This window comes from Monosiga brevicollis, genomic scaffold (assembly GCF_000002865.3).
Source record: "Monosiga brevicollis MX1 MONBRscaffold_4 genomic scaffold, whole genome shotgun sequence".
Lineage (NCBI taxonomy): Eukaryota > Choanoflagellata > Craspedida > Salpingoecidae > Monosiga > Monosiga brevicollis.
In genome coordinates, this window is record NW_001865041.1 from 1,524,727 (window position 1) to 1,537,223 (window position 12,497).

The 12,497-nt window shown below is 55.1% G+C and overlaps 5 protein-coding genes across 5 annotated transcripts; 2 read left to right on the top strand and 3 right to left on the bottom strand.

Annotated features, from left to right (window-relative positions):
* Positions 1 to 240: 240 nt before the first annotated feature.
* On the bottom strand, positions 241 to 1,314 carry MONBRDRAFT_6463 (uncharacterized protein; the record flags this gene model as incomplete). The annotated part of the gene is made up of 1 exon (XM_001743944.1): positions 241 to 1,314. One exon carries the CDS (start codon positions 1,312 to 1,314, stop codon positions 241 to 243), a length of 1,074 nt encoding a protein of 357 aa, XP_001743996.1.
* A 513-nt stretch (positions 1,315 to 1,827) lies between these two features.
* On the top strand, positions 1,828 to 2,596 carry MONBRDRAFT_15143 (uncharacterized protein; the record flags this gene model as incomplete). The annotated part of the gene is made up of 3 exons (XM_001743697.1): positions 1,828 to 1,896; positions 1,980 to 2,231; positions 2,390 to 2,596. Coding segments are annotated over 3 exons (528 nt in total), but the record flags the coding sequence as incomplete, so codon positions are not given.
* A 1,052-nt stretch (positions 2,597 to 3,648) lies between these two features.
* Positions 3,649 to 3,980, top strand: MONBRDRAFT_14967 (uncharacterized protein; the record flags this gene model as incomplete). The annotated part of the gene is made up of 2 exons (XM_001743698.1): positions 3,649 to 3,790; positions 3,898 to 3,980. The coding sequence occupies 2 exons, from the start codon at positions 3,649 to 3,651 to the stop codon at positions 3,978 to 3,980; spliced, it is 225 nt and encodes a 74-aa protein (XP_001743750.1).
* A 616-nt stretch (positions 3,981 to 4,596) lies between these two features.
* Positions 4,597 to 6,616, bottom strand: MONBRDRAFT_6465 (uncharacterized protein; the record flags this gene model as incomplete). Its single annotated transcript, XM_001743945.1, has 6 exons — positions 4,597 to 4,664; positions 4,895 to 5,042; positions 5,357 to 5,539; positions 5,605 to 5,681; positions 5,802 to 6,213; positions 6,311 to 6,616. The coding sequence occupies 6 exons, from the start codon at positions 6,614 to 6,616 to the stop codon at positions 4,597 to 4,599; spliced, it is 1,194 nt and encodes a 397-aa protein (XP_001743997.1).
* Positions 6,617 to 10,181: 3,565 nt separating this feature from the next.
* On the bottom strand, positions 10,182 to 11,224 carry MONBRDRAFT_1907 (uncharacterized protein; the record flags this gene model as incomplete). Its single annotated transcript, XM_001743946.1, has 5 exons — positions 10,182 to 10,238; positions 10,328 to 10,413; positions 10,516 to 10,636; positions 10,850 to 11,029; positions 11,126 to 11,224. Coding segments are annotated over 5 exons (543 nt in total), but the record flags the coding sequence as incomplete, so codon positions are not given.
* Positions 11,225 to 12,497: the final 1,273 nt, after the last annotated feature.

The window sequence follows — 12,497 nt, forward strand, 5'->3', positions numbered from 1 at the left end:
CACCTCGGGTTGCTGGCTGCGTTTTCCCTCAAACTTTGAAATTAATGAAAACTTACACCGTCATGCCCATGTACATATGCACCCAAATGCATTCATGACAACTTTGCTAGGCACTCGCAAAACAGCAGTGGGGGGGGCAGACGACCCGGGAAGCCCGGTAGGGCCACATACAAGAGGCTACTCATCGCACTACCCCCCCTTTTATGATCACCATACGGTTACTATTCAATTCTCCCACCCTCAGGGCGAGGCTCGAGTTAACTCATGGAGAAACACATCAAACTGGTGATCACTTTGTAGATCTACATGCCCAGCGCGCAGCGCTCGTAGGTCATGTGTGCACACAACCAGGTCAGGATGGGATTCGAGTAGGTTGCACCAAGTCGCGAACGTGTCCGGGTTGCGCACTGTTGTGGCAATGAAAGCCCGGCTCTTGGAGCCTAGTGCTGCTAGTATAGTGTCCAGGAGGTCAGGAAGAAGCTGAGGATCAAAGACGACGTCCGCAGCAACCACCCAATCATATCCTTCCGGCCGTGCCAAGTGTGCAGGCATGGGATTTCGCCAGTCAATGCTAGCACACGTGGGGCGAGGCTCGGGCTGCAATGTCCAGTTGAGGTCGGCATTGCGCGTCAGGTTTGCCAGGACGGCCTCGTGGTAATCAGTCAATACAACACACGGCTGCGCATCCTTAGGATGCCATTGTTTGTTGAGGGTTCCCGCGAGTAGGAGGCCAACCACACCAGTGCCAGCACCCAGCTCAAGAATTGAGGAGGGGCCTGTCGGACAGGTTCGGGCTGGTGAGGAGCAGAGCGTGTCGCAGAGATGGTTGGCAAGCATGACGGCGGCGTCCCAGGTTCGCAGGCCTGTAGTGCCCTGTTGAGTCAAGGCCGTGCACTCGTGCAAGGTAATGCTCGTGCCAGCCGCAGCGCGATCCTTGGAAGGGGCAGGGCAATGGCGAAATGTACGAAATTGGAAGCCGGGCTCAGCAGGTTTTGTGCTTTCGCCGTCGCTGAGCAGGTTGTACCAGCCCTCATCAGGTTCAGCTAAAGTGCCCTCTATACGTTTGAGTAGCCGCGACCGATAGGCAGCGGCAGCCGGATAATATTGCCACACGTCTTGCACAGCGCGGACGACGGCTGCCTGGTCACGCGCACTTTCTTCCGTCGCCTCTTGACACCAATCAGCTGGTAAATCCAGTCGTAGCACTGGTACAGCGGCCAAGATCTGCAGTGCCAGGGAGTGAGTTGTTTCTGCTATCCTTCCGGCACCGTGGCCATCGCCACCACTCTCAAGCCCTTGTCCCGAGCTCGCCATCGCGTGGTCAAGTCCCGCAAAAAAAAAAAAAAAAATAAAAAAAAAAAAAGAAGAGTCCACCTCTACATCGACAACAAATGCCTATTTCTCTACATCAACTACCCAGTGTGTGCCTAAACAGCAGCGGCTTAAGGGAAGAAACTTCTACAAAAACCGACCAAGAGTTGACATCATTCTCCGAGCTGGGAGGCTGGTGTGAACCAGGAGCGATGGCGCTGGAGACGGCAGCGTCCTCGATTTCGATTCTCGGCGACATTCTCTTTGGACGGCTCTTGAGTACTGTGTACCATGGCAAAGTCCCAGAGATTCCAGATCACTGCAAGGACAAGGTATACCTCTCTATCCCTCGGCCGCTTCCTATTTTTCTTCCTTCCGCCCTTGCCTCTCGCTGGCAAGGGCGGAAGCGTGGCAGAGGGCATGAAGGTCGTCCGCGTCGCGCAGCTTGAACAGCATTGACACCCGAATCTGCATATGGCGCGGGGGTGATGTGCCCTGCTGTTCGTGTAGATTATCGTGGTGACCGGGGCTTCGGCTGGCATCGGAGCAGAAACAGCGCGCCGTCTTCTCCTGGCTGGGGCTGAGGTTCGGGATGCTGCACCCAGCAGGCAATCAACGGTGACAGCGACCCCTTGCATCCTCACAGGCTCGTTTGGTCCTATTATCAGGTGGTGCTGGCTTGTCGAACCACCAGCAAAGCAGAGGCGTTGCTGGACCAATGGCGCCAGACCCATGGCCCGCTGCCCAATGCGCACGTCATGGCTCTGGACCTCTGTTCCTTTGATGCCGTGGACGCCTTTGCAAAGGATTTTACGGCTCGATTCCCACGCCTAGATGTGCTGATTAACAATGCTGGAGTATATCACATGGGCACGTCTGAGCGACGTCAAACACCCGATCGATACGAAGAGCACCTACAGGTTAGGCCTGGCACATGTCGATCACATGCCCTTCAGCCCGTCCGTGCCATTGTGCCGTGCTGGTGGTTTGCAGCACCCACACGCAGCAAGCTTTGGCTTTTTGACCGTTGGGTGGGTGGCTTTCATCTCATCGTCCTATCACTGGGGAGCTGCTATAGGTCAACTTTTTGAGTCCGGTGCTGTTGACGAACCGGCTTCTGGGCTCACTGCGCAATGCTCCATCGCCTCGCGTGCTGTTTGTGGCAAGCTCCATCCACAAGCTCGGCGGATACAATTGGGACGACTTTAACATCACTCGGCGACCCTATTCATCTTTTTTGGCTTATGCCGACAGCAAGCTCTACACGGCAAGATCTTTCCCCTGACCGGGCTACATCCGTCACCCAGGACACGAAGCCTAAGGGACTGGGCATTTGTCCCGGGGGATCGTGCTCATCGGCGTGCTGTGCATTCGATAGGTCATGTTTGCGCGCGAGTTGCAACAACGGCTGGCTGCCTTTTCCCATGTCAAGGTGCACCTTGTTAAGGCTCAGCCCTCACGTTTCAAAGCATTTCAATTTCGAAGCGCTCATCCAAATGTGCCTGCGCAGGTATATTCGCTGCACCCAGGCAACATTGTGACGGATGTCACGCGCACGCTGCCCTCATGGGTTCGCTGGGCACACAAAACGGTCGTCGGCTTTATGTTTTTGAACGCTCGCCTTGGCTCTGATACCACAATCTGGGTAGCGACCGATCCCGATTTTGATGGCCGAGTGGGAGGTGAGCACAGTTGCGGGGCGGAGCCTGTTCCCTGTTGTTGCTGCGTTGGGCACCCTGTGTTGCAAAAGCAGCGCTTGGCTGCGTGCAGGCTGAGTGACTTGATGTCGTGTTTTCCATGGGTGGCATCCATAGGCGATTACTTGGCCTATTGCAGTGATGCACCGACCGCATCCTTGGTTAACAACGAGAAACGCCGGCGCCATCTGTGGGTGGCTGCGTGCGATGAGCTTGGTATGAACGAAGATTGGTCCCGGCCTTAGAGCTTCCGGCCGTGTTAAGGCTCAGGGCCTTGCCAACGATCAGTCTCGGCTGCAGCAATATCCCAACGACAACGCCTGGACAAATTAGCGCGGGCATTTTTGATGGGATTGTTTGACTTGGCGACTTGATCAAGACTCTTTTCGATGCACGATACGCAAGGCACGAACGCCACACACACACACATAGACGCCGTTCGGTGTATCCACCAAGCCAACAAGGCCCACAGACTGACAGGCACTCGCATGGTCCATCCAGCTTCCAGAAGCCAATACGATTAGTGTGTGGTGTTGTCAGATAATTCACAACTTTCATCAGATTTTTCATTTTTTTCATTTTTTTTTTTGTTGAAGCGAGCGTGTTGAGGGTGACGGCGCTGTTGGCAGACCTGTCCAACATGGCAAACATCTTTCATATGGATGGCATGGTCATCTTCGTGCTGCTGGTTATCTGCACCTGTGCCTACATGAAGCGCGTGCCACGACTCAAGCAAATGTTCCTCAGCGAGAAGAAGGGCTTCTTTGGCGCATTATATAAAGGTATCCATCGGCTTCCTTCCGACTGCGCCCGGATGCTATCTGAAGCATCTTGTTTGTGTTTGGCTCTTTCCTCACGTGGGCTCGTGCACGGTGCGCGTCGATCATAGCTGCCGTGATAGGAACGCGACTACATCTCTTTGTCTCACTCACAGCCGCAGCAACGGGCTTCTATTTGCTCTTCATCAAGTGATTGAGGCTTGGTCTGAGCCGCAGATCATGGTCATGCGGGCCATCTCATATCGTTGGTGTGCTTTTGATGACACTGTTGATACCATTTTTTATTGGCTTCGAGGAATAGAGTTCAAGAGGAAGGCACAAGACATTCTATTGTGTTATCCCAACCGACTTGCGTGATTTATGCAGGGTCAGTTCTATTGTCAATGTTGCCGGCCGGGAGGAATCATGCACGGCTCGGTCAGTTCCTAGCCTGACAAGCTCTGTGGACTATGTCCTTTACTCATCGTCCTCTGCGAGGGCAAACACGCGCTGCTGGGCCTTCAAATGAAAGCGTGCGAGCGTGCGTGCGAGCGTGCGGATGAGCTCATCGCGACTGATGCTTTGATTGGTTGACCTGCCTTGTGCTCCCCATCATGCGGAATTCTCAAACCCTGCTTTGCCCAGCAATCGAGTCACCGTTGGCATGTGTTTCCTTGCTGCTGGCCCGCTTCCCTCACAATGCCAGGGGCTTCAGGGTGGTTTCATGGGGGAGGAACACACCTTTTCAAAAACGGAAAACTCGTTAGGGGCTGTCTGCTTGTGAATCATGGAGCCGTCGCCCTCGTGGGGCCAACGCAACTATGGGACGGTCAATGTTCGTCCGCGCCGTGAGTGGTGCGACGGTGGATATGCACGTCAATGAAATGTAGAGAGGTTCCTGACCACGGTATCGAGGTGTGCATGGGCTGTGGCCTCATTGGCCAATTCACGGACAGCTCGCGCATACGGCTTCATCCACCGAAAGCACCTACGCGTGGCGCTCGCCTCATCTAAAGCGTTCATGCCGGGTTAGCCTTGTCAGAAATTTACACGGCAACAGAGCATTGATTCGTGGCAGGCTATCGCGGGTCTGCATGCGCAAGTCCCGGGCAACCGTTTCAAGCCTACCTGGGCACAGCAAAGGGGTGGCCTGTTGGTCATGGTGCGCGAGTGCAGCAGCAACCAAGACGGCGGGTCGAAATCGAAGACCGTTCATATCCAGCGTGGCCACATCCAATAGCTGTCGATTCAGTGCAATCAGGTGTAGACGATGACCCTGGATCAAAGGACAGGCGGCAACAAGAGGAGCCAGATAGAAACAGAATTGGAACCTGGCTGATGCTGAGATATAGTTTCTGCAGTTTGGGTGTGGATAGCGCCATGGGCGCCAGAGCTTGGCCCAATCGATGTTCAGTATGCCCCATGAAGAGTTGAAGCCAGTCGTGCACGGTCACGGCCAATGGGTTCCACTCCAAGAGCTGGGACAGAGCACATTCCCCTTTGTCAATGAGCGTTCGTCTGCGAGGAAAACACAAAAAAACAAACAAACAAACAAAAAAAAAGAAGATCGTTATCACGACAAATTCTTACCATCATCACCCGGCGCTCAGTGCAAAGGATTTCTTTGGCGGAACAGGCATGCTTGGTCAGCGCACAGAGGCGATCAAGCTTGATGGGAAAAGTCTCCTGAATTGACGCGCCCAGAGCTGTGAATTTGCAGTTTCGCTGAAGCACGAGCTTCTTGCTGACATGATCAGAGTACCGCAGCCCGTGCTGCATCAAACAGGCCACACGACATTGGCAATCGAGATTTCTCTCGCTGAGCCAAGGAATCATACCTCGAGCTTGTTAGCAATCCAGTAGGCAGTGGCCGCAAAAAGCTGCAAATGCTGTACTTGCAATTTGGGCACGAGACCTATGCGCGCCAAGCAAATCGTCCACACACGTCGGGCATGTAAGCCCGGTTTCATAGCAAGGCGTCGCAGTTCTCACGCCCCAGGCTTGTCACATGTTTAAGTAAGACAGCGTAGCTTACGGGCCACGGAGGCATTGAGAATGTGTTTGGCCAAGTAGTAGGTTTTCCTGTAGCTGCCGTGGTCGGCTGCGACTAGTTGCAGCCAATCGTGCACAATAGCAAAGTTGCTTGGGCTCATGCCGGGATGTTGGAGCAGTGCAGAGGGCTGAGGATTTGGTACCTCCATTTGACAGAGGGCGTCCCGATCTGGTGGTGCAGCCACCGAGTTTAAGGCGCTATGAGTGGGCGGTTGCGAGGTCTTTCTCGTCTGGCTCGAGGCGAATCCAGGCGTCTCGGACGTACGGGCAATAAGAAGGTTTCGGTGCTGTGAATAAACTCGCTCGGGGCTGCAAGGCATGGGCTTGTTGCGCTTTTCTGGCGGTGACACGGTGCTGGCAATGGCATCATGCTGCAAGCGCTTGCTACTTTGGCTCTGTTCATCCGGAGTGAGCCCAACAGCATGAGAGTGGGGGGAGGGAGTGACACTCAACAATCTCCTGCATTTTGAGGAGCCTTGGCAAGCTACTCACTATCGTTGCGGGTGGCAGCGAGAAATGCAGCGGCGCCGGAGTAGGAGGTAGACTATCGTGGCCAGATGCAATGGCGTCGTGTGGTGAGAAGTAGAGGCGAAGAAAGCCCGGCAATGTGCCCAGCCTGGGCAATGCGCCCAGCATGCCCTGTACTTGGTTGGCGAATGCTGCAGTAGGCGTGTACCTGTCAAAGACGGCCACGGGGGCGTCATCGGGGACGTTGATGGCCAATGGATCGTTCTCATCGTGGCCAGACCACCAAGCTTTGTCTACCAAGCCAGAAATGCTGGTCTGATCAGTGCTCATGGCGGCGGAGTACGATGGGCGATGGCAGCCAGTGGGCGGATGTGTGTGATCGTGTATCTCCGCTGGAATCGCTTTGGGGCGAGGAGAAAAATGGACTGTCTCCATGCCCTGCTGAGTTGGCTGAGGACGAGCATGCTCCACGTTCTCCAAGCTCAGTGAATGCAATAGCATTCAAAGCGCCTGGCAGGCATTTGTGGTACTGCAGCGACACGAAGCCCGGCGCGCGCGCGCGAGAGAGAGAGAGAGAGAGAGAGAGAGAGAGAGAGAGATGAGGCAATCGTTTGTTTTGGCGGGAAAGTCCTTTTTATCTTTCCCGCCAAAAAGATCATGCTTGCATGCACGCCATCCATCCCATTTTGTGCGATTTGTTGACCGTTAAGAAGAAAAAATCTGAGAGAAATCTTTTGGCTTCGCTTCAGCAGTCGCTCAAGCTGTGAACGACCAGACTTGGAACAGCAACAACGCGCATGGTAGGATCGGGTTCATGTTCACAAGGCTTTGCCAAAACGAGGAGAGTGCACATCAATTCAGCAAAAAATCCAATGCAGTCAATCAGCTCTACCCTCCCGACTTTGGCGCTTCGCCCTTGGCTAATAAAGATGCCAGTGGCCACGGCAGCTCAAGGCTAGACATGAGGGTGGCGGTGCTTTCTGCCGTCAGGTTCAGTGGGTGGTTCTCGGCGGCTGCCGATTCACTCTTGCTTGCTTGTTCTTGCTCACCCAGTTGCTCAATTGCTGCTGCCTCGCGTTGCGCATAGCGCTCGTTGGCCAAGGTCAGGTGTCGAAAAAAGTCTCGCTGCAAAAGCCCAGTGACGGTCACAAAGCTCGTCACAGTGTGCTGCTCTGCCTCGGCCGTGTCCAGGGCAATCGCCACCTCCTCGAGATATTTCAGCAATGCCGCTTCGGTCTCTTTGGCATTCTCACACACCAGAAAGCGATCGCTCCGCAGCGGATGCGAGACGGCTGGCTTGCTCAAGCGCACTCGGGCGAAGGACCTATGCAATATCGGATTCCACCCCGAGTGAGACAACATAGCGCCTGCACGCTCGCTACGACACGGGGTGAAAAGGCCAGAGAGCCCGCTTCAAGCCCACTACCCACCGGTAGCAAATGTACACGAGCGCTGTCGTAAAGCGGGTCATGGCTTCTGGCAAGACAAGTACGAGATTGCCACCGAGCTGCAGCGCGCGTAACGCCGTCATCACTTGAACAATCAAGGGTCGCCGCGCATAGGCTTCAACAAAGGCATCTTGCGCAGCCACATCTGGCTTCACAGTGCTCCCAGCCAGCACCACAGAGGCGCAGCCCGGCGGCACAGCACGGGCAGCTGCAAGCAAGGTCACCGAGTCTGCGGCTGGCTCTGCCAGCTCCTAAAAGCAACGAAAATTCCAGGAAACGAAAATGAATGAGGCCGGGTTTATTGAGATTACACGCAGCGACTGGCAGGGAGTGAGAAGAAACAGTTGGATGGCAAATGAAATGGTTCAAAGCAGCAGAAGAAACAGAAGCAGAAAACAGCGTATCGAAAAGTAGGCCAGGGGACAAAGCAAAGAGCGCGATAGTGTGTTCTCTGACGATGATGACCACGACGACGAAGAGGAAGAGCAACGGCTTTTTCCATCAGGCTTACAAAAGACTCAAGGCGGTCATTGGTGACGGCGCGCTTCATGCCCTGAACAATGTCGCTGGTTCCCAGGGCCACGACTGGCCCTGACGCCTTAGTGTTAAGAATGCCAAAGGCGCTGTGAAGAGAATGCAATGCCAAAGCCCCCTCTGCAACTGCAGGCGCACAGTTTGCAAAGCGTGCATCCTGAACCAGGGCGTGTTGAGCTACCCCAGCAACAATGCCAGCTCTTTGCTCCAATGCGGCCCAGTCTAGGGGTGGGTGCTCTGCAGCTGCGGCTAAAACGTGACGGAGCTGATTCAGCCGATCTTTGTGAAGACGCTGTAGGATTTCAACGCGACAAAACTTGCTCATACTGAGCGCGACCAAAGGGGCTTTTACGATGCGCCATCGCTTCACCTCCGCCGCTGTGATGCCGGCCTCGCGATCTGTCAACCAAAGGACGCCTGCATCATCAGTCTCATCATAGAACCAAGGACCGCCGGGGAGGGTATCCCCAACGCTCAAGACGAGATGATCTTGGAACCCAAGGCCATGGGTTGAGGTCTGCGAAGAGCTCTCCACTGGCTCAGCCATGCCCTGAGCCTGCGCACCCAGACCCTGGCCTTTGCGATAGCCCATCTTGCGCATCATTTTCTCAGCCACGCTCAGTTTGGCATCTGTAGCAGCAGCGATGGCGTCGGCTTGATCTGCTTGAGCACCACCTGCCTCATCCTTGGGACTATTCACCTGGCCCTCAGTCAAAGGTGGTGCTGGAAGTTCACCTTCTTCAGGTGAAGCAGGACGGGGTAGGGGCGCTGGCTTTGCTGCTTCCTCCTGTAACTTGGGTCGCTGCGCGCGAGGCTCACCGGTGGGACTCCCACGCCCGCTGGACTGCGGGGATCTGGGTTCCGGTGAACCAGCTGGGCCGCACGGACGACGAGGCGTACCAGCGATGCTGCCTGCCTTGGACGCGGCGCGCGACATCTCACGAGTCATGTCAAACTCTTGACGTTGAGCCTGGCGTGCCTCCAAGGTCTGGCCCACGTGACTGCGCCGGTGATCCCCTCCATGGTGGGAGGAAATCAGATGGCCCGTGCTGTAGCCACTCTCGACAGTGGGGTCAGGCACGACTTTCCAGTGCTTGGGTATGCGCTGGATGTGGTATCGGTGCAAAAAGTCGTCGGCAACTTGCCGCTTGGCGTTGTTAATCAGCTATGAACTCAACCGAGCATGACATCAGAGGCGTGTCAGCACAGTGCGTGCAGACCGAGTTGATGGCCGAGAGGGAAGCACACCTTATCTTCCAGCCTTGTTTTGCGCTTGTCAAGCTCCATGTTACGCTCAATCATCTCCGTGAACGCGTGTGCAAAGTAGTCAGCCAACTATTTTTTTTTTTTTTTGGTGAGGGGGATTTGTTGTTTTTGCGTAGGTGTCGTGGTTGCATACGTCCAATGAGGCTCTGGCCGTCATTGAAAGTGCACCGGCTGCGACAGGACGTAGCAAGTAGCAAGCGCCAAAGACACACACACACCTCAACAATCTTGGTCTGAAAGGCCTCGGGGATAGCGGCAGGGTTGATGAGGCTCAGATACACCTGGCCATCGCTCTGCACATGAGCCGGCGAGGCCCATAATTCCTGCAAATGAACCAAAGCCACAACGGCACTCGATCGAGGATGTGAGCGTGGTGCATCATGCTGTCACAACTGCACTGATTTGGCACCCGCAAATCTCATCAACTCACCGCCGGGGCCAAGGGCTTGGCAGAGTCCACAAACATGATCAACCGATCCAACAGTTCTTGTTCAATACCCTTGAAGCCTGGTGTGTGTGTGTGTGTGTGTGTGTGTGTGTGTGTGTGTGTGTGTGTGTGTGTGTGTGGGCATAGACGCAGCGGGGTGAGGACTGGGTCAAGCCTTGCTTAATCAGGAGTGGGTAGACTTGCACAACCGACCTTTGCAGACAAGATAGGTCTCGGCATTGGAGGCACGCGAGCATGCTGGTTTGCTGATCCACACCTTGGGTGGTCAGGTGGAGTCAGAGGCTGCCCTTCACGGCATAGACCGGCAATGCAAAAGAAATAAACAATCAATCAAACGTTGCCAACCTCATCAAAATGAACGCCCAGTAGGTACACGAGCTGGTTGGTACATGCTTCAAAAAAGGTAAAGGTCTTGAGCACCATGGCGCCGCCTGAGTGCGGGAATGGGGTGCAAGAAGTTTTGTATGGGAGTGTAAGTCAACAGGCGCGAGATCAATGGACAGAGTGGGCTGACCCCTGTGAGATCAACAAACCTCGACGAAGGCACCCTAGTCCGGCAACGGCTTCACAGTAATGAAGCATCGCAGTGATGTTCTCTTGTTCGTTGGGATCGTGCTGGCAATCAACGCTACCATCGCCCGTGAACAAGTCCACCTGCCAGGGGCTCACAAGAAACATGCCGTGCAATGGATGAGACGCTGAGCGATGCAGCGCGCGCGAGGGTGACACTCCAAAAAAAAAAAGTAGCACAGGGACTTGTGAACGCAGGTCCATCAGGAAGCGGCGCATTGCACATGACCATGGGTGTTTTGAAGCCCCATGGGCCAATTGTTGGCCATGCTCTGAATTATGGCGGGTCATACATACCTTGCCGATCTCTGCCACCCGCGCCCACAAGCTGCGCACGTTGTCTGCCTGCATCAGATCGCCCGAGTCGTCTGCTCCAAAATCCCAGTGCTCAATGGTGTCACAGATCCACGCGTCACTATCCACCATGGCGACGGGATTGTTGTCTTCGTAGTGGGGGTTCAACGTCATGCCCACCCACTGGAATGAACGGTGCGGGCAAAGGAGCGAAACCGTATCAGCCGGAGTTTTGCGCAGTAGGAAGCGACAGGCAGGGTCGCAAACTAGCAGACATACATCGTGATCCAGCTCCTCGCCATGTAGTTCACGTAGGTAGTGACTTGTGCAGGCAATGAATCCACCAGGCGCCTCGCATACATGTGCCGTCCGCACCCTGATGGCTCGCCCAGCGGTGTGAGGGTTGGGCGTGTTACAAGCGGTGGGCATATGGGTGGGAAATGATGAATGGCATACTTTGGATCAGTGTTACGAAGTAAAGAAAAACCGGAAAGGATCTCCCGCATCTTGGCCCAAGCGTTTGTGGGCAGTTCGACGCCAATCTACCGGGGCATGGCGAGCGTAGGCGTCGCGGGTGAGACGGCCAATCGATCGGGCCGCCATGCGGTCTTTAGGTGCACAGCTGAGGCATTTTGCAAGCACCTGGTCGCGCAGTTGGCGAGGAACAAATGCCGTCAGGTTGGTGAAGCGTGTGAGCTGCTTCCAGACGTGAATGTCTTTGTGGTCGAGTGCTGAGCGCACGCGCCCAGTGCGCTCCTTAATCTCCACCAGGGCTGGTGGCGGTGGGGGGCATCAAGGTGAGGCACAAGCGCGGGCGAGATGCTAGGAAGGGGGCACGACAGGCGCTTGCGTATACAATAGGGTCAAGTAAAGCTCAGACCTGGATCAGGGCCTGGCTCAGCGACGGAGAACACGTCTTCGGGTGCAAGGGCCTGAAAGCAGTCTGCGGGAAGACGTTGGTGCTTGTCGAAGAGCCGGTCCAAGCCGACCAGAGCCCGGCGACGGGCCTCTTCTTCCTCCTCACGCGAGGGGCCATGCCTTGAGCCCCGTTCCCATGTTCGCTGGTGCTGGCGCGAATGTCTTTGATGTCCATGGAATGGGCGGTGTCGGTCGTCGAGCCGACGGTCGGAGGGCCGCTCGTAGTGCGGCGCATGATAATGCGATGGAGGTCGGTCATGTTGCATCGGCGGACGGCGATATTGTTGGGGAGCAGCAAAGTCGTGTCGTGGGTAGCGACTATCTTGGTACGGTGGTGGCCCATGTGGAGGTAGCCCACCCCAGCCGCGGGGCGGATACGACATGATCCTGCAGCGCCCGCGACCTCTTTGCGCAACGAGCGAGCGAAATTAATTTAAAATACACAAACCTCTCCAAAGTAAACATATAAGAAATATGGTCATTGCTTTCGCTTTTTCCTTCTCACCACACGTTGTGCGTATGCCCGCTGAGACAAGTGTGATATACATCAGACATTACAGGAAACTCTTTTTCAGCTGTGCCCATGTCAGATAAAATTAGCTTGTGGGCTTGTGTGCTGTGTGTGTCGAGACCATGTGACAAAGGCGACACACACACACACACACCAAGCGTCATCATCATCATCACCATCATCATCATTCAGGCTTGCTCAAGCAGATGGGGAAGATTACAA